Genomic DNA, 22,044 nt, shown 5'->3' with positions numbered 1-22,044 from the left:
CAACTTTTGACTTCTTTTTTGTTTTATTTTATTGGCTAGGGGGAAAAAAAGCAATATTGGGTAATAATAATTAGCATTGTCTTGTTCCAAGTGAATATTTTAAGATTTTGCTTAAAATATGTCTAATGATTTTCTTAGGTTGGTATATTTTATGATTCAAGAGTGTAATTCTATATACTGATTAACTAACATCAGAAATTGATGTTTAATTTTATTAAATGCTTTACCATATCTATTGAAATGACCATTTGTTTTTTCTTCCCTTAATTTGTCAATGTAATAAATTACATTAATATATACCCCAATGTTATACCATCCTTCCATATCTAGAATAAACCCTATTTGAACATCCAATCCTCTGTTTAACTTCCTATTTTTTTTAAGATTGTCGCATCTATTGTCATAACTAAGATCTCCAATAACTTTGCATTATTCTTTTACATTTTTGTTCATACCTTATTATTAATTCATAGCCTTTCTCAGGATTATACTTACCGGTATTTGAAATGAGTTGACAGCTTCCTATCTCCTATTTTCCACCACAATTGACAAAATGGGGAATTATCTACTCTTAGAAAAATTGGCAAAACTGGCTTGTAAAATCTTCTAGGTATGATGCCATTTCTATGCTTAGATTTCTCAGTATTTTACATCGTTATAATTCTATTAAGATTTTGTATATCTGCTCAAGGATTTACTGATAATTTATAGCTCTCTGAATTTTTTTTATATTTATAAATTTATTAACATAACATTATACATAATATTTATTAAAAGTTTTCAAATCTTATTTTAAATTTCCAAGATCTCTATTAATTCATTTTTCAAGAATAAATTTTTAAGTTTTCTGAAAATATTAATCAGTCTTCTACCATTTGTTCTGTTAACTCCTTAGCTGTTATCTGATTTTTTTTATGAGTTTCATGTCTCTATATATTTTTATTTGCCTCAATGGTTTGGTGATTTTGGGCTGCCAGCTTAACTTTATCTTAGTTGATGCCGGTTCACTTGTCTGGGTATATTTGTTTGCCATAGCTTTCCTCTAGAGGCTGTGGGAGGAACAAAGAATGATGGTAGTTAGGTATACCGGTAACTTATATATAGGGTATATTTGTTCTGTCTCCAGAAGGTCAGTAGCCACTACAGAACTGCCGTTGTCTTGGATGTCAATGTCTGCACCAGCTTCTTTAGCTTTGGAGCACATGCTATGGACTCCCAGTGCTCTGCTTAAGCAGCAGAGGGTGAAGCAGCTGAATACTGCAGCTGCTCTGAAAACAGTGACCAGCTTGCTTTCATTTTTCTCATCTAAAGCTTTCTCCCATTTCTGTATCAATTGAAGACACCTAAGAAACCTTCATGAACTCTGTATCATCTTCTTCGTACATGTGAGGCTGTGGTTTCATCTACTCAATAATCTATAGTTTTAGATGTCATAAAATCTTTTATGTGTAGCTTTTTGGATTTTGAAAATTATGGTCTCTTACTACATTTTGGATGGAAGAATAGTGGTGCATGCATATTTACTTCATGCTTTTGATAAAATCACTCTTCCCCCCTTCTGCCAAATCTCTTTCTGCTTTTTTGGGATATCTATTCATCCTGTTACCCATTCAATATGGCCTACTTTGGTTTTCTAATAACATTAGAAGGTCCACTTCTCTGACCACAGTGATTAGTCAGGTGTAGACATGCAACACAAGCCAGTAATGTTTATATTGTAAGGAAGGATGTCTCTTTCTTCTGGAGTTGTTAAACTAGAAGTGGCTATGTCATGTCTCCTGACAGCTGGAGGAAGCCTGTCAGCAGTAGAAAGAAATGAGACCAAAACAGAGAGCACCAGAGAAGTGAAAGAAAACTAGGACGAGAGACTGAGACACATGCATTCTTTTTTTTTTTCTTTCTTTTTACAGAGACAGAGAGAGAGTCAGAGAGAAGGACAGACAGACAGGAATGGAGAGAGATGAGAAGCATCAATCATTAGTTTTTCGTTGTGACACCTTAGTTGTTCACTGATTGCTTTCTCATATGTGCCTTGACTATGGGCCTTCAACAGACCGAGTGAACCCTTGCTCAAGCCAGTGGCCTTGGGTCCAAGCTGGTGAGCTCTGCTCAAACCAGATGAGCCTGCGCTCAAGCTGGCGAGCTCAGGGTCTCGAACCTGGGTCTTCCGCATCCCAGTCCGATGCTCTATCCACTGTGCCACCGCCTGGTCAGGCAACACATGCATTCTTAATACACACACTACATGTACATACACACTTAATAACATTGTTTGGCTACTTAGACTCAGTGGACTCTGGTCTAGCTTAACTCTGTTTATCAGCTCTTTTGAGTGGAATTTCTTTCATTTGCACCCCAAAATTATAATATACTGTCTGACTTACTCATTCACAAACTTTAGGTTTCTTCTTAGATTTCACTTGTCCCTAGAAGCCCTCATGAGCCTAAAATCTACAGGTTAGATGTTCCTCTTTTGTGTTCTATTTGTTCTCACAGGATCATAACATTTTTGGTCCCACACTGTAATTACTTATTTATTCTTCTCTCTCCTCACATTAAGTGAAAGATCCTTGAGGACAAGAATTGTTGCTTGTCACTGTGCACACCTGAAACTCATACAAGATCTAAACATAAAAGGAACTTGATAACATATCCTGGAAAGATAAATGAACAATTTTATAGCTACATCATTTATTTTTAGTTGATGTTTGGCAGTAGATACTGGGCTAGACCAATGACTTGGGTGTCTGGTACGTGTCTTTGATCATCATCGTTGTTAATATACAGCAGAACTCCTTGTGTGAAGTTATTAAACGTTTCTTATAGTTTTTAGGTAACAAAAGCAAAACAGAGCAGATTCCAAGGAAAATATGCATCCCTTAAGGAGATTCTAATTTCCTTACAATTGTTATGTCCGAGAGTCTGTGTGCTCTTTGCATTGTCAAAACAACAAACAGAGCTCTTTGCTTGGGTGACTGTAAGGTAGTCCTCAGCTCTTCACACAAAGTGAATGAAACACATGTGTTTTATCCAATCAGGTGGCTACAACTACAGACATTTGCTGCTTCCATTTTCTGTCCCATTCTATCATTATCTGAGCTCATCCTGGTTGTTTACTGCCCTTTTCAATATATGTAATTTGTAAATCACTGGATAGTGATGAAAAATGTTGATCATTAAATTATGTCTATTAAAAGCTGTCTAGATTATAAACAAATCTCAGGTCAAGAATAATGATTTACTGAAATATGCCTTCTATGATTTAAGAATAACATAAAATTTCTTGAAAAAAGTGAGTAAAATAGCTAAAAACAATTGTTAAATTTAAAAAAAACAAAAAATTCAATTTTATTTAAGCTAAAACCAAACAAAAGTAGCAGTGTGATTTATTTATATTATCTATTAATAATTAAAATTAATATTTATCAAATATTTTCAGAGGTTATATATGTGTTTTGTTCTAATTTTCCACCCACAATTAAAATGTTAAATTGCATCAGTTAAAGTTATTTAACTTGAATGCTTGGATAAGAGTTAAATTTGGAACATTTATGTAGTTGTCATATGGCCCTTTTTGGTCCCAGAGTACTAAGGTCAGCATAAATAATGTATTATGGGACAGGCTCTTGCTTCCTCCATAAAAGGTTGTTAATTAAAAAACAGATATTTCCATCAAGAGTTATCAAAAATTCTAAAATGTCATAAAATATTGTATTATAATAACTGCTTTGGATAGTCTTTTAAAATTCCAGGGGTGGTCTAAATCTTGAAGACACAATATCTTTTCCTTAAAACTTATTTTTATAGCTCTGGTCAGCTTGGGGAAAATACAAACGGCAATGGCAAATAAAGAAGCCAATCCCTGTCTACTTTCTCCATTTTATCTTTCCATAAGCATAAATGTCACCTAAATATACCCTCCCAACAGAGAACAAAGGAATGATTGTGCAATTAACACAGGGAAAAGGGAGTTCATTATGAATTATTTTCTTGATAATTCTAAATATCTGTTTATGCTGCTGTTGAAGCCACTATTATTTTCCCAAAATTGTGCTGAATAGATGAGCTAGGACTTTACTCCAAACTGATAATTATTTCAACACTGTCACAGCATATGATGTAATTCTGAAATAGAAGAAACGTTTTCATTGAAACCTTGTCAACTGACATTTAATTTAAGCTGCAAGGAAGAAATTTTAAGGAAACTCAAAAGCAAAAGGGTTCCTTGTTTTCCTTCAGCTCAGTTTTAAAAGGTCACCATTAGAATAAGTACCCAAATGGAGGGTGAGTAATGGTGACTGAAATGTTTATGAAGTAAGCAATTTATAAACACCAGAATAACAATCCTCTGGAAGACAGAACAGTTGGCACACACCATCTGGTTCTTAATATATAAAAAAATTACAAATATAACATATTATCTTCTTATTCATTATTTATTTCTGAACATGGCCACTCTTATACTTTATATTTCTAAGCAACGTAGCCCCTAAAGTAGTAGAGTATGTAAGAAGCACTGTTTGATGACATTTTGGCTTCCCCAAGATGTTCCCTTACACAAAATTTATTTCTAGTCATTACAAATAAGTGATTATATTTCTGTTCAAAAGCAGCTCCAGGTAGACCACTAACCACAGAACTGCTATTCTATGCACTGTCACTGAATCACTCATATAGTATTAATTGAGGGACCATGCCCTGCATTATACTGTATGCTGTGGTAGAAAAACAACACATGGTCCTTTTCTTCAAGGAAATTACAGTTGTGTTGTATTGACTATATCAATTCGCAGGAAATAGTTAAAAAAAGTAACAGTACATATTTATGAGCTTATTAATGTGGTAAAAGTAGCTAATATTCAGCAAAAAGAGATCAATTGAAATAAAATAATAGAATGTGTTTAAAAGTTTGCTTAAATCCTTCCTTTGAGATGTGCTGCATTTAAGGAAGGTTTGTTTCATTGAAGAACTGGGATTTGAATTAGGCCTTAAACAAGTAGACCGAAAATAAATGTGAAATTAGATGAGGTTTAGCTGAATTAATTTATCTCACTTTTCCTGATTTTATTTCTATGAAGACATACAAACCTTATTAAATTGAGCCTTGTCAAATAACCAATCCATAAATACATAAAGCATACATGATTAACAATGCTTTTAATGCTAAAAGCTTATTTTCTTAATCTAAAGCTCACTTTATGTAATTATTATTTTTGTAAACTACTAGTTGGTTATATTAACACTTGAGTAATCTTGACAAGAAGTTGCTTTAAGCAGTTAAAGACACAGATGCTGATCAGCATGCATTAAGTAATTCAACTTAATTGGTCCCATCTAGATAAATTACTTACCTCAGTTCCTATCACAATTTCTTCCCTGGTAGAGTAGAACAGAAACTCATATAACCTGTAGGGTTGAAATAAGCTGAAATGGAAAATAAATGGGCAACTGTCATAAATTTATTTCAGGAAAAAAAGCAAATATTTAAGAGTGTTCATTAAAAGGAAAGTTGTTCATATTGACCAAGTTAAAAACATTAAACACTACTATAGAGGTAACTACCTCCTTTATTCCAAAATAAATTTGAAATAAATTAATTTTATTTATAAATACTAAGAAATTAAAAGTTTAATTTTTGAGACATTAACAATACAACACAGTACCTAAAATAATATCAGTAAATTAATTGTGATGAGTAGTTAGGTTTTGGATAAGGGAGCAATTTCATTGCACCTTGACTTGATGTTTCATGGCTTACAACTAAATAATGCATTGCTCCTAAATAACATTACACTTCACATTATTTTCCATATTTTGCTCCAAACTGGAGTCTGTTTCATCTGACATGAATGGTACTAAATTCTATAATCTACTTTCATATCAATTATTTTTCTCACATTCTGAAACTGTTTTAAAATTAAATTAATCTTTGATAAATCCTAAAAAATGATGCAACATAAACTGAAATATACTTAGAAGATGTCTGATTTTCTTGTAGAATATTTGATCACACATCAAAGAGAGAAATTAATTTTAAAAAGGTAATTTTTTCAAATTCTACTCTAAAGACTAGGTGGTTACTGTATAAAAATTATGAAGAGCCAAAAAAATAGGAGTTCCTTAAAATACATATTTCTAGTAAATTTAAAGATCTCAGCAATATATTATTAAAAGTTAAAATTTTACTGAAAGGCTGACTTCCCATATCCTGTTCATGATAATATTTGAATTTTTCTAATTCTCTTCCTGCTGCTTGGGAAAATTAATAGACTCATAATACAGCAAAATGCCCAAGAACAAAAAATTGTCTTAGTGGTTTCTCTTTCACTCTAGTGACTTTTGCTATTTAAGAAAATTGATTTTAATATAACTGAGAAATTAACATTTGCAAAATGTAGCTATGGAGCATGTATAATAATGGCTTCTTCGTCATGCTGTAATGGATCAAAGTTTCAATTCATTTGAAATCAATGAAGAAATCCTCAGGCAGCTGGGTCTCTCTGAGTTATATTTGCAGTTGATTCACTACTAACACAATCCATTAAAAAGTGATGGGTGTGCAGACTCGCTTATGGTATTTTTTGGGGGGGGGATAAAACCTTATACATTCAAATTAGCCATCAACATTCAGAAAACTAACTTAGCTTTTGACATTACTTTGATTTGTTGGCTAGAAAATACATTAAGATTAGTGAAGTTTGATGATTCCATGAAGCAAAATAAATTCAAATTCTTGCTCCCTTACATTGCTCACCTAAAGAAAGCTTTAAGGTTAAAAAGATTACACTGGCAATAACTAATTTTGAGTAGAGAAATGAAAACTCGTATTTTGTAAATAGTTTGGTTTCCTCTCAGTGAATTAGTATAAAACTTTTCTTTATCTAGAAGTTAATTCATAAATATTTCTTCCTGAAATTTCATAATCTTTCAGACTTACTCTCCTCATTGCATATATTAATTAGATTCTTCCATGCCAAAAAGGAAATTCATGACTTGGATGCAGTGTTCAAAGATGCAAGGTGGGGCCAGACCGGGACTAGGGTGAGACAGAAGAGGGCCCAAAGCACCTTACTCAGGGACAGGTCAAGTTGCTTGCATTGCCCTACACTGGTCTCCACTTTGGATGGGTTCTCTAACTTTACCAAGGAATATTAGATAGCCTCTCATAGGACCAAAGTGATACCTTCACTATTAGAGTACATTTCCTCCCTCCTTAGACTTTGGGCTGACTCAATTACCTAGACCATTTTGTTGAACATCTTGTCTTAATTATAAATAAAAGAAAAAATACCCAGAATGTAAATAGGTCAAGACATCTGGCTGCATGCTAGAAAGTGCGATACCTTGTAGTGCCAGAAGGGGCAGAGCTAATCTTCTTACATTGAGTATATCACCTCCACCTAATTCCCACAGAATAGGTCATACACAATGACAGAAGTGTGCTTGGACCAGATATATAACTAAATGATGTCTTGTATTAAAAAGCTGCAGTATTTATATTTAGTAGTATTTTTATTTATACTTGTATGTTATACAATATTTACAAATGTATATATCACACAAGAAAATTCATCAGTACTTACAGTAATGTTGGGCAGGGATTTTTGTATTAGTTTTTCCAAATCACAGACCCATGACAGAATATATCATTTAGACTCTGTTAACAGTATCAAATAAGATTTCAATTTTATTGCCAGTTAAGTTTCATGTGCTATGGGGTCATGTTCTCAAAACTGTACTCCCTAAATTGACAAGGGCTTTTTACTCACTGAGTAAATTTAAAATATCAGGTTAAATTGAAGCATGCTTATACTTTGAATAATTGAGTTAGCTTCGTATTTATAAATGTCTTCATGGTCATTAAAATGAAAAGTATTATATGATACAATTGCCACTAAACTTACATTTGTGGCTTTATGAGGCATTCTGAACAGGTGTTATAACAAAGTACATTTCTTTTTATACAATTTCAGTATCAATTCCAGATAGCCTACTAACTGATACTTGATTTTCTGTAACAGGCACATTTAAAATGAATAATTTCTTTGAAATCACAGTATAAAGACTTAACAGCATCAAATAGAGTTCTGATTTACTTTATATGACTAATCTCTCAGATATTACTTTTTTTTTTTTAAAGACTAGGGATTTTTGGTATGTGGTTACCCTGGTTAGGATCTAACAGGGACTAACACTGACATCTCCTCTTAACCAGTTTCTGAAATAAAATGTTAAGAATACACTGATGAAAGAAATGAGATGAAAGAGAAAAGAGCCACCATCTTTCACCATCTAGAAGGTGTCATTACAGCACCCGCATGGGCTTTGCTGCTATGGTTAACGATCAGTTCCAATTGCCCATTATAAACCTCCGGGGCTTAGAGTTTAGCTATAAAAGTGTGTTCTGCAAACGAGATCTAGCAGGTTCAAACAGGGAGAGACGGGAAAGTAGGATGCTGTACAAATGTGCAGAGTACTCCCCTTGCCCAGTGATTGCCAAGCCCTGACCAGCAGAAGGACCTTGGGGACCAAGTTCTCTTTCAATTCTGGATTTTCACCCCTGCCTCCCACACAAGGACCCTGCTTTACTCAATTAATATGAAAACTACTGTGGCTTTTAGTGGGCAACATACATTAGAGATATGTTTTTACTTTAAGAAATCATATTATAATCAACTGCCATTATATAAAAACATACCATGTACCATTATTAATTCATGCCAGAAACCAGTATATCATATTAAACACATTAATATTTAAAAAGCTTCCAGACTACAACCAGAATCCTTGCCAAGAAAATCATAACCATGTCTAGGACATCATGCAGCACCCTTGATTTCGGAATTTAAAATTTTTAAAATCGGAAAACACTTCAGAATACAGTATTAAAAGAACAAAGAGATTCTGCAGAAGCTTTTAGTTAGACAAAAGAAAGACTTTTACCAATTCTTGTTTAAATATTTTCAAACTCTAAAAATATCCCCTGGGAGAGATGCATGACTATAAGGCAGACCTTGTGACAGATTATATAAAAAGACAGATTTCTTAGTTCACCAATGAAGAATCACTGTAATAAAAATTATTTCCCTTCATATACCATCGTTTTCTAAGCAGAAAAAAAACTTACTGAGCTTAATTGGGCAATAATACAAACTATCTCTGGACATACAATTAATTTGAGGAAGTATATATATATATATATATTTTAAATTTCTTGTACAAAATCTTTAAAATAAATGTTTAAGTGAAAATGAATGTTGCTCTTTAAAATGTAAAATTTTGATATCAAGGCCACCTACCTAAAATATATACTCTATTGTAATAAAGTCTGAAAATATGAATCATTTTATTTAAAATGGTATTAGAGATTTAGAGAAAAAAGAAACACTTTAATTTATCATAATTCTAAATGGAATTATACTTATTAAAGACTTTTTTTTTAAGAATGCAAGGTTACCTAAATCGTTCAAAGTCCTAACTTTTACTTATTGAATAGAACATTAGAATATTATCTAATTATTGGTTGGGTTAATTTCTGCATAAATTTTATAAATATCAAACTTTGCTAAAAATTGAATTAGTTTCTATTTAGTAGACATTTTCTAGAAGATATGAATTAAAAAAATGCTACTGAAAAGAAATCCATACCTGATTTTTAAGTAATCAATGATAGCATTGGCTTGTTTTACATCAAAGATATTCCATTTTTCATTTTTCTGTAAATGGGATGGTCCTATTTCAGCCATAACTTCTCCAAGCCACTTTAAGCTATCTTCTAAGGATGTATGCAGTGCTGAAATAAAAACCAGAGAAGCCTATTTTGATAGATGTTTTGGAACAAAATTATCCAAGATGTCCTGAATGTGAAAACATATAGTTTCATCAGTATCTGTGAGTATAAAATTTAAAACTACTGTTGTTTCTTTATGATAAATAATTATATTTTGTGTAAAAGAATAGCAGCTGACACACCCAGAAACTATAAAGTTCTACACTGCTACACAATTGTCTAAAGAGTTTATGTTTTCATTGTAGATACAAAAAAAATTAGAAATCTATCTGAAGATAACTTTAAAAAGAAAGAGAATTTTTTTAATAATCTTAAAGCAACAGTACATATGGAAATGAGACAAAAGGTGGTTGGGTTAGCTGGTAAGGAAGGCCTACATGGTAGATTCAGTCTGTAGACAGCAGAGCTGAACTCATTTGAAACTGTAAAGAGTTGACCAACACTTAGCTTTCGATGATTGTTATCATGTGGGAATTTGGTTTTGAAGGTTATATTTATTTATTTATTTTTGTTTGTTTTGGTTTTTTAAGAGAGAGAGAGAGAGACAGAGAGAGAGAAAGTGAGAGGAGGAGCAGGAAGCCTCAAGTCCCTTATGTGCCTTGACCAGGCAAGCCCAGGGTTTCCAACTGGTGACCTCAATGTTCCAGGTTGACACTTTTGCTTTATCCAATGCACCACCACAGGTCAGACAGGATTTTCAATAGATGACAAAAATGGATTTTTATATAAAACATCAGCCTTTTTTTTTTTTCTTTTCCAAGCTATATACTTATAACTTATGTAAGCTGTTTCTCCAACTATGTGTGTGGTGGTGGTGATGAGAGCCACCACATCATTGCAAAAAGAATGACTCAGACACCACTTTTCTACCATTGCCAAAAATAACAAGTCAATGAGTCTCAGCTTTATATATCACCTATCTGGGATATATATTTGTTCCTCTTTATTCCCACTGAGATTTCTGGACACAGATAAAAGCAAAGTGGTTTACCGGGGAGGCAGAGAGGGGAATAAAGAGGGACAAATACAAGGTGACGAAAAATGATTTGACTTTGGGAGATGGGCACACAACACAATCAACAGTTCAAATGCTATGGAGATGTTCATCTGAAACTCAAGTTTTCTAATGGATCAATGTCATCCCATTAAATTCAATTTGTAAAAATAAATACATAAATAAGTCAGTGGTTATGTTTTATTATCTTGCAACAAACAAACAACAGAGCAACACTATCCTTTTTTTTTTTTTTTTTTTTTTTGTATTTTTCGGAAGTGAGAAGTGGGAAGGCAGAGAGACAGACTCTCCCATGTGTGCTGGACTGGGATCCACCCAGCATGCCCACTAGGGGGCGATGCTCTGCCCATTTGGGGGTTGCTGCGTTGCAACGGAAGCCATTCTAGCAACTGAGGCAGAGGCCCTGGAGCCATCCTCAGTGCCCGGGCCAACTCTGCTCCATTGGAGCCTTGGCTGCAGGAGGGGAAGAGAGAGAGAGGAGAGGGGGAAGAAAGTAGAAGCAGATGGGCACTTCTCTAGTGTACCCTGGCTGGGAATGGAACCTGGGACTTCCACACTCCGGGCTGATGCTCTACCACTAAGCAAACTGGTCAGGGCCAGAGCAACACTATTTTTTTATGGCATTTGTTTAGCTGAAAAAGAAGTATGACATATACTTTACCTTAGACAATTTTTATAGTGTCTATAATGCAAATATTCACTCCTATCTTCTTTTCATGTATGGTTATGTTATGCTCATTTTTACTTGTGACAGACAAATATTATTTACAATCCATTCACACTCACTGCTCCCCACCTCCCAAGGATAAATTCAGGTAACTGGAGTGTCCAGGGTGTTCTTCATTTGCTGACAAGTGTTGGTGGGTTGTATAAAGTAAAACTGAAGAGTCTTGAGGTGGATAGTTGAAAAATTCTAGCAAAAATGAATTTGGACTGCTTGGGGAGGTGAAGGTGCTCTGGAGAGAATTGTGTTACTTGATATGAACCCTACCCTTCCAATCCCCACCAAATCCCTCTCTCTCTTAGAAAATCATCAATAACTTTCCACTTCTTGTTACTGAAGTGTATTTTTCAGGGAGTAGAAAAGGAGAATGCAGAGGAATTATGAGAATATTATGCTGTTTGTTGGACTCAGCCATTTCTAGGTTACTCAGGTACTTTATCTGCGATGTATGTGCTACCCCCCTAATTAGTAATAAAATGACAGCAAAGGAATTTAAAATTTTAGGAAGATACTATAAACACTAACTTATAATTTATTTAATCTAGATTCTTTTCTACTTATAGAAATTAGAAAGCAGTAACAAACTATCTAGCAATTAAAACCTGGTTTAATGAATGACAATTGGTCCATTTCTCATAGGCTCTCTCCAGATCACCTTTTATATATGTCAGATATGCAAATTATTGCTGGATAGCTAGGCTTTCCTATATCATCCTATATGGAGCTCAATTTTTATTGTGTATTTCTTTTTTCATAACAAACTTCATTTGAAAATAGTAGGAGTAACTTCAGAAATAAAAAAATCTGCTGTATGAAAGCAATGCAGAGATAAATGGATTAAAAATGTGAGTTATTTTATTAACCCTTTGAGTGGTGAGATTTTTTTCATGATCACTGACCCCTGGGAATGAGTTTCTTTACAAAAAATGAAATTAGTTCCATTTACAGTTTTATTAACTTAAATTTATGTTTATCTGTTAGCCAATTTATGGAAACAAGAAGAACATACTTTTGCCTTTTTTAAATGTTGCCTTACACATTTTTAATATAAATCTATCATACTTTAGATGGTCAGGAGGCACGAGGAAGTATATGTATGTTCGTACTACTCAAAGGGTTAATAAAATATTCTTTAGAGATGCAAAAACAAAACAAATAGTAGATAATTGATTATATATTTCTACAGGTAGTTATAGCAATCAAGCCTAAAAGTACACTTATATTACTGTTTTCTTATGTTAAAAGATAACTGACTCAACTTTTCGATATGTCCTTTTATAGATAATGGGGCTTTAAAAATTAAAAAAGTTGCCCTGGCCGGTTGGCTCAGCGGTGGAGCGTCGGCCTGGCGTGTGGGGGACCCGGGTTCGATTCCCGGCCGGGGCACATGGGAGAGGCGCCCATTTGCTCCTCCACCCCCCCCCCTCCTTCCTCTCTGTCTCTTTCTTCCCCTCCCACGTCGCGAGGGGCAGAGCGTCGCCCCCTGGTGGGCAGAGCTTTGCCCCTGGTGGGCGTGCCGGGTGGATCCCGGTCGGGCGCATGCGGGATTCTGTCTGACTGTCTCTTCCCGTTTCCAGCTTCGGAAGGATAAAAAAAAAAAAAAAAAAATTAAAAAAGTTTTTATTTCACTTATCTAACTAAAATATTTGCTCTTTTAAAAATCACATTTAATGATATGATTAAATTATGGAAGATTAAACCATTTGAATAGTAAGGGATGTTAGAAATAATATTAGTTTTGAAAATTTAGGGTAATGAAAGAACACACTAGACTTAAAATTATTTCGAAGACTTAATATTACTCATAATTGCCACCTACCAGCTAGGTGATCTGAGTTTCATTTTCCTTATCTATAAATTAAAATAATTTCAATTTTCAAATTTATAGTGCTATTGTGAGGGTCAAATAAAAAACTCATGTGAATCTCTTGGTAAATTGAAAAGATACATATTCAAGTATACTACATGTGTATAGAGTTTTCTAGAATTCAGTCCAAAGTCAGGCACATTTGATATAATAATCAGAAGGATGGGCTTTCACTCACTGGAGTTGACCCTTGCAACCTTAAGGAGTTATTTAACCTCTCTGAATCTCATTTATTTTTTTCATTTTTAAAATTGAGAGACTATTAGAACTATCTCATAGGATTGTGTGCAAATTAAATGAGACAAAGCAAATGACACTGTGATTGATACAAATTAATCATACATAAGTTTTACCTATTACTATTATTATTACTGTTACTATTTGGGGGAAAACAAGTCAACTTTATGGAACTAAAAAGTATTCTTTAGTTATTTACTAATATTCACGTTATATACATGGGAATCAATCTAGGCCCATGGACCTTGAAAGAGGCCAAATATCCAGTGTGTCTAAATCTTTACAGCTTATCCTAGTGGTTAGGACCTGGAAAAACTAGACCCCCAAATATATACTGTTAAGATAACCATACAAGTCCTAAATATTTCATGATCTTGTAGCTGATCCATTTTGATTCCAGTTGGACTGTCTGCAGAATGCCTTTTGATAACACAGCATCAGTTTGTGACAGGAAACTTATCAGAAACTGAGTCAATATAAAATGCACTTCCCACACTAGAATTTTATTAATAATGATAAAATACTACAGCGATCAGCCCAGACTGTGGCCGTTAGTGCTTTTTCTATTAAGATGTTGCTGGATGGGATGCTCACTGCTGCTCAGGACCCTACCACCTCTTAGTCTAAATGTAAACGCACCCTTCCTCTTCCCTGGCACACTTGGCTAAGATAACATTTTTCTTGATGATTACTGTAACCTTGCTGTGTTTAAAGGTTTGAGGGGATATTTTTCTGGCCAGAAGGAAAAACTAGATCCCTTGCTTTGTCTCTGGTTACGTTTTACAGATGTACTTTCAGTCTCTCATAGTTTATGAGATGTTGGATGGACCCTGCACAAGTTTAAAATTCATTTCTGAACTGCTATCAACAATATAAAGTTTCACATAAAAGAAATATTCTTAGGTCAGTGGTAAATTATGGAAAAAGTTTAAAATGGAAATATCTTGTCAGATTTGGAATTAAGGTCCGTGAATTTTTTTTTACTCTCCTTTATTCTGTTTCTAGTTTGTGAATACTCAGCTCAGAGGTTGCAAAGGTTATCACTGTTCGTGTCATATATTGTTTTAAATCTTCATTTCTGCATAGGTGATATATTCAAATGGTCCAAAAAACACAGGTAAAATATATTATGAAAAGACTTTCTTCAATTCTTGTTGCCCACATGCCCAGTTCCCATGCCTTTCCCTATAGAAAATTTTGTAGTTTTTCATTGTCTTAGCATTTCTTTGTACATATAACAAATAAGAGCATGTATATTCTCACTTTCTTTCATAAACAAAAGCAAACCATTCTGTACCTTCCTTTACTCAATAACAACATACAATTTCCCACACAATATACTTAGAAAGCTTCCTCGTTCTTTCTTTTTCACAGCTGCCATTATACTTTGTTTTAGATAGACTAACCCTACTAATTAATTTCAGAGTAGTTTTAGATTTACAGAAATGTTGCAATAATATCACAAAGAATTCCTTTATACTCCATAGACAGTTTCCCTATTGTCAACATTGCTATGGTACATTTGGCCCAACTAATGAACAAATGCTTTTGGCAATTTCTTAGTTTTTATTTAAGCCATTTTTCTCTCCCTGGGTCCCATCTAGAATACCCCATTACATTTAGTATCATGTCTCTGTGGACTGTACAGTTTCTCAGACTTTCCTTGTGTTTGGTGGCCTTGACGGTTTTACCAAATTCTAGTCAGGTATTTTGCTGTATGTCCTTCAATTAAGATTTGTCTGATATTTTTGTCATTAGACAGGGGTCAATGGTTTTAGGGAAGAAGACCACAGTGCTGTTCTCGCCACATTATGTCAAGGGTCTATGCTATTTGACATGGCTCATCACCAATGGTGCTGACCTTAAGGACCTGGCTGAGGTAGTATCAGTCAGGCTTCTCTATCGGAAAGTTACTGTCCTTCCCCTTTTCATACTGTCCTCTATGGAGGGAAGTCACTCTATGGAGGCAGCCCACACTTAAGGGGTGGGAAGTTGTGCTTCAACTTTTTTTGTTTTTTGTATTTTTTTTTCTTAAGCTGGAAACGGGGAGAGACAGTCAGACAGACTCCCGCATGCACCGACCGGGATCCACCCGGCACGCCCACCAGGGGCGACACTCTGCCCACCAGGGGGTGATGCTCTGCTCCTCCGGGGCATCGCTCTGCTGCAACCAGAGCCACTCCAGCGCCTGGGGCATAGGCCAAGGAGCCATCCCCAGCGCCCGGGCCATCCTTGCTCCAATAGAGCCTTGGCTGTGGGAGGGGAAGAGAGAGACAGAGAGGAAGGAGGGGGGGGGGTGGAGGAGCAAATGGGCGCTTCTCCTATGTGCCCTGGCTGGGAATCGAACCCGGGTACCCTGCACGCCAGGCCGACGCTCTACCGCTGAGCCAACCGGCCAGGGCCAATGCTTCAACTTTTTAAAGATGAACCATCTACACAAATTATTGAAAATTCTGTGTGGGAGATTTGTCTGTTGTACCCCAGGTCATTATTTATTCAATCATTAATTTATATCAATATGGATTTATTGATGTTAATTTTATACTTTGGATCATAATTCAATACCATATTATTTTGTTCAAATTATTCCAACTTTGGATATTGAGAGGCTTTTCAGCTGGCTTCTCTATTCCCTTGACATACTACCGTCATCTTCATTTTTGAGTACTTACTTTTAGCCACTAAAGATGTCCCGGGCTTACCCTTTATGTTCCTTACTCAAGGTCTACAACCATTTTTCTAAGGAGCCCTGGTTACGTTTATTAAAGAATGAAATTATAAACCAAGACCTGGGTCTTGAGTATGCTCATTGCTCCTGAAATGTCAATGCTTCTAGCTCCTAAGGACAGAACTAATAAAATATATGTGTGAATGTGCATGTGCACTTAACTATATATTCATTTGTCTGTATTAACTTAAACATAAGTTCACACTGATGTCTCCAGATGAAGTTTCTAATACTTTGCTTTTACAAATATTACTGCAACTAATCACTTTACATATATGTCAGATTACATGTGTGCATGTGGGCATGCAGGATAAATTCCCTAAAGTGGAATTGCTAAGTCAAAGAGACAATACATTTGTAAATTTGATAGATAGCTCCTAACCTATATTTCACAGGTTTTTTTAAATTTTTAACGTATACTTCCATTAGGCATATAGGAGTGCGTATGTTTTCTTCCTGCTTTGACAACTGAGAATGCTACCAATATTTTACAGTTTTGTCAATTTGATATATCACAAATAAAATTTCTGTGTAGTTTTAATTAGCATTTTTCTTACTAAGTTTAAGGCTGACCTCTTCATCTGCTCGGGAATCATTTGCACTTATTTAGTCACATCCTTGGCATAATCTTCTATTGCATTATCGAACTTTTTCTTCTTGCTTTTCTATACTCTTTTCATAATTCAGAACCTAAGTGTTTGCTGGTGTGCAAGATACAATAATTTTCTCAGTTTCTTGTTCTTTTTTCTTTTGGTATTTTTTCCTTGCAGATTTTTGACTTCTATATATCAAATTTAACTACCACTGTCTTTGTGGCTTTATGGCTTAGAGGCATAATTATAAATGTCTTCCCCATCCAAGTTTGTAAAGAAATTAAAGCATGTTTTCTTCTTATATTTTTATAGTTCCACTTATTTTACATTTAAATGTTTGATCCATTTGGGATGTATTCTGGTTCATGGGATGAGAAAAGTATGGCTCCAATTTTATCTTATTTTATTTTCTTCTAGATGGATACCTAGTTGTCTCAATATTATTTCCCGAATAGTACATTTTTCACTACAGATTTGAGATGTCATTTTATCAATACTGAATTCCAATGCTTGCTTGGGTCTTTTTCTAAACTTTTGGTCGGTCTGTTCAATCATTCACCACTGTGTTTAAATAGTTGAGATTTGATAGACACTACCACATACTAATATTTCTAATAATAATATATGCTATAGCTTTTACACTTTTTAAAGACAGTTTTTCTAGCTAGTTATATTTGTTTATTTCCTATATATTTGTTAAAATCACTTTGTCTAGTAACCCTTCCCCTATGGAAAAAAGCATCATCAACAACAAAATCTGTTGGCATTTTTATTGGAATATTAATATTTTAAAGTAACTGATAACTTTTAGCATCTTTATGATATTAGGTCTTTCAGAGAACGCTGAGTTTTTTCCAAATGTTGAAAACTTTCTTTCTGACCTTTAAAAATGCTTGTAAGTTTTCTTCCTACAGGACTTGCATGCACATTTTCTAAGTTTATTCCTAGGTAGTTTCTCTTCCTTGTTGGGAGCATGTGTGTGTGTGTATATATATATACACACACATATATACACATACATATATATATATGTTTTCATTAAATCTTTTCTCTTTGTCTTTATACATACATATTTAAAAAAATAATTATATAGTGAAATTGACTTTTGCTGTACAGTTTTATGAACTTAAACACTTATATAGATCCAGAAACCACCACCGCCTCAATCAGCATACAGAACAGTTACATCATATCAAAAAACTCTCTCATGTTCTTCTTCATGTCCTCTTTCCATCCCAATCTCTGGCAACCAGTGATTTGTTCTACATCACTATAGCTGTTATTATTTTGAGAACATCCTACAAATGTAATCATACAGTGTATAATCTTTTGAGACTTATTTAAATCAGTATAAAACTACTGAGATTCATCCAAATAGTTGTGTGTCATGGTTCATTCATTTTTAGTGCCAAGCAGTGTTCCACTGTATATTCATTGTATGAACATTGTTTCTTTACCTCTTCACCTACTGACAGACATTTGGATTGTTTTCAGTTTGTGGCATTTGTAAATACAACTCCAAAAAATTCATGTTTCAGGCTTTGTGTAAACACACTTTTATTTCATTAGAATAATGCTTAGGTGTGGGACTGATGGGTCATAAATGTTTTTAAGAAACTGCCACCATTTTCCAGGGTGGCTGTGCCATCTTGCACTGGCAAAACTCTTGCCCTAGTTGCTCTGAATCCTTCTCAGAACTTGGGATTGTCAGTATTTTTTATTGTAGCCATTCTAATACGTAGTGGTATCAGAGTGGATTTAATAGATATTTTCCCAATGGCTAATAATGTTGAATGTTTTTTTTTCAAGCGTTTATTTGCACCCTTTTATCTTCTTTGGTGAAGAATTCTATTCAAATTCTTTGCTCATAATTTAAAGATAAACTTTATTTCGGAATAAATTTCTAATCATAGAAAATTTACAAAAATTGTACTGAGAATTCTTGCATACATCATACACAATTTCTCTTATTTTTAACATCTTATGTTATGGTACATTTATTACAACTAATAAACTAACATTTATGCATTATAATTAACTAAAGTTCATGTTTATTAGATTTCCTTTTTTTACTTAATGTTCTGATTCTGTTCCAGGATCCCATTATACATATTTACTAATCATGTCTCCTGGTGTTTCCCTAGACTGATAGCTTCTTAGACTTACCTTGTTTTTGGTAAACTAGTCACTTTGAAGAGTCCTGCTCAAATATTTTGTACAATATCCCTCAATTTGGATTAATCTGATATTTCCCCCATGGTTTGACAGGAGTTATAGGTTTTTAATGACTTTGCTTATTTTTAATAGATGTTTTCTTATTGTTGAATTTTGAGAGTTTGTTTTTTAAAAACTTTTTATTTTGAAATTTAGTGGGATGACATTGATCAGCAAGAGTACACAGGGTTTCAGTGAACATCTCACTAGCATTTAAGCTGTTGTGTTGTGTGCCCATCATCCAAAGTAAAATCATTTTTGTCACCATATATTTGTCCCTCTTTTCTTCCTTCCCCTGCCCCCTCTCCCCTAGGTAATCATTTCATTTTTATCTATGTCCATCAGTCTCAGTTTTATATCCCACCTATGTGGGATATATGTTTGTCCCTCTTTATTCCTCTTCCCCCAACCCTCCTCCCCTTGATAACCACTTCATTTTTATCTATTTATCATGGTCGCAAGTCCCTTATCAAATATGTGGTTTGCAAGTTTCTTCCTTGTCTGTAGCTTTCATTTTTATTCTTTTTTTTTTTTTTTTATACAGAGACAGAGAGAGACAGTCAGAGAGAAGGGATAGACAGGGACAGACAGACAGGAATGGAGAGATGAGAAGCATCAATCATTAGTTTTTTGTTGCGTATTGCAACATCTTAGTTGTTCAGTGATTGCTTTCTCATATGTGCCTTGACTGGGGGGGGCTACAGCAGACCAAGTGACCTTGGGTCCAAGCTGGTGAGTTTTTGCTCAAACCAGATGAGCCCGTGCTCAGGCTGGCGACCTCGGAGTCTCGAACCTGGGTCCTCTGCATCCCAGTCCGACGCTCTATCCACTGCGCCACCGCCTGGTCAGGTGCCTTTCTATTCTTTTAAGAGTGATATTCTTAAAACAAAAGTTTAAAAATCTGATGCAATAAAATTTATCAATTTTTTTTCTTTTATGGGTCATATTTTGGTCATTTCTAAAAAATTCTTGTATAATCCTAGGTTAAAATTTTTTCCCAGTTGTTTTTTCTAAAATATTTATAGTGTTTGGGTGGACTGTTCTGTAAATGTCAATGAGATTCAGTTAGTTGATGCTGTTTTTCTTTCGATTCAGCTTGTTTGTGGTCCAATCAGCCTCTTGAATTTATAGGTTTATGTTTTTTGCAAAATCTGGGAAGTTTTCACCATTATTTCTTCAAACAATTGTGGAGCACTGAATTCTTTCTCCTATCCCTCTGGGACTCTGATGACATATATATTAGAACATTGGTTGTCCCACAGGATACTGTGCTTTTATTCATGTTTTCTCTGTATTGTTCAGATTGGATAATTTCTGTCACTCTATCTTTAAATTCACTGATTTTCCCCCCTTTTGTCTCCTTTCCATTCTGCTTTTTATTTCATCCAATGAGATTTTAATTATGGTTATTAGATACTGTGGTTCTAAAAATTTCTATTTGTTTCTTTTTTTATATCTCACATTTCTTCCATGGTTCTTTATATTTTAACATTTGTTTCAAGAATGCTCACTATTGTTCATTTAAGTACTTTTATAATAGCTGTTTTGAAGTCTTTGGCATGTAATTTCAATATCTATTTCATCTTAATGTTGGCATCCATTCATTATTTTCCATGCAAGTTCAGATTTATATGGTTCTTTGTTTACCAAGTAAATTTGGCAACATTGTTAAAAGGACATGTTTAGAGACATGTAGTACTTAAAGATTCTATATTTGTGTTACAAGGAGAAAAAAAAAGCCAAAGTCTTCTTAATAATTTACTAAAATTTCCTTTTGGAAGGTTGTAGTTTAACAATTAAAATGGAAACAATATCATATTATTTATTATGTCTCTTGATTACAAAATATGTACCTTGAACTGTAGTATGGCAAAGACCTAATTCTTAAGACTAGCTACCTGCGAATTCAGTTTTGTTTTTGCTTTATGCCATGTTTCCCATGTGCAGGATAATTTTAAATCAGTCAGTTTTTATCATATTTATTTTTATTATCAAGTATAATTATCTTCTACTAGTAGAGTTATTTTTTTAAAATTATATTTATTGATTTAGAGAGAGGATAGAGAGAAGGAAGGGGGTGGAGCAGGAAGCATCAAATCATCGTTTTTGCTTCCCATATGTGCCTTAATCAGACAAGCTTTGGGTTTCAAACCAGTGACCTCAGCATTCCAGGTCAGTGTTTAATCCACTGAGCCACCACAGGTCAGGCTTCTATTGGTATAGTTATTTATCTTGAAAATGGCACAACATACTTAAGTAAAAGCAAAAATAAAATTCTCCTATTTGCAGAAAAGGAAACTAGTAATTTTTTCTTCCCATGTATGAGAACTACCAATTCTTCCCTTATAAAGGGTGACTGGGAGTGGGAAGAGTGCATAGGGCATGAGTGGCTTCTCTCTAGTCTAGCTGACTCATGAGAAACTTCCCCTGCACTGATGTAGTTAGAAATTGATACACGGAACAGACTAGACTTTGTGTGACCACAAAGGCATCCAAAATTTTTGCTAGGATGATGTTGACAATTCTTTAGGGGGGAGCAAGGTTCTCTACCTGCCCAGTTTAAAACAACAAAAAATAGAAACAAAACTTAAAAAAATGCAGATTACCAAAATAAATAGAAAAGAAAGAAAATAAAAAGAAGAGAGGAGGAGGAGATGAAGAAAATGAGATAAGGGGAGGGAGGAGAGAGAGGAAAAGAAAGAGAAAGAAAGAAGATGCCTCTTAACTGACACAAACATGTCTTTCTTTCAGTTGAGACACACTGTTATCTCTATTGTGCTCATGGCCTTTCGGTTTGACAGTCTTGAATCCATATTCTGGTCCTGCCACTTCCTAGCTATACGGCCTTGTTCTCTGAACTGCTTGGTCTAGTCTGT

The 22,044-nt window shown here is 34.4% G+C and overlaps 1 protein-coding gene across 7 annotated transcripts in view; it reads right to left on the bottom strand.

Annotated features, from left to right (window-relative positions):
- CABCOCO1 (ciliary associated calcium binding coiled-coil 1) overlaps positions 1-22,044 on the bottom strand; it is a 131,400-nt gene that overhangs the window by 81,890 nt on the left and 27,466 nt on the right. For all 7 annotated transcript variants that reach the window (XM_066243785.1, XM_066243786.1, XM_066243788.1 and 4 more), the window contains 2 exons: positions 9,649-9,793; positions 5,352-5,424 (listed from right to left, as the gene is read on the bottom strand). In XM_066243785.1, the coding sequence (XP_066099882.1) occupies positions 5,352-5,424; positions 9,649-9,793 (218 nt within the window). The remainder of the gene's footprint in view (positions 1-5,351; positions 5,425-9,648; positions 9,794-22,044) is intronic.

This window comes from Saccopteryx bilineata, chromosome 9 (genome assembly GCF_036850765.1).
Source record: "Saccopteryx bilineata isolate mSacBil1 chromosome 9, mSacBil1_pri_phased_curated, whole genome shotgun sequence".
Classification (NCBI taxonomy): Eukaryota; Metazoa; Chordata; class Mammalia; order Chiroptera; family Emballonuridae; genus Saccopteryx; species Saccopteryx bilineata.
This window is presented reverse-complemented; position numbering and strand designations above follow the sequence as displayed.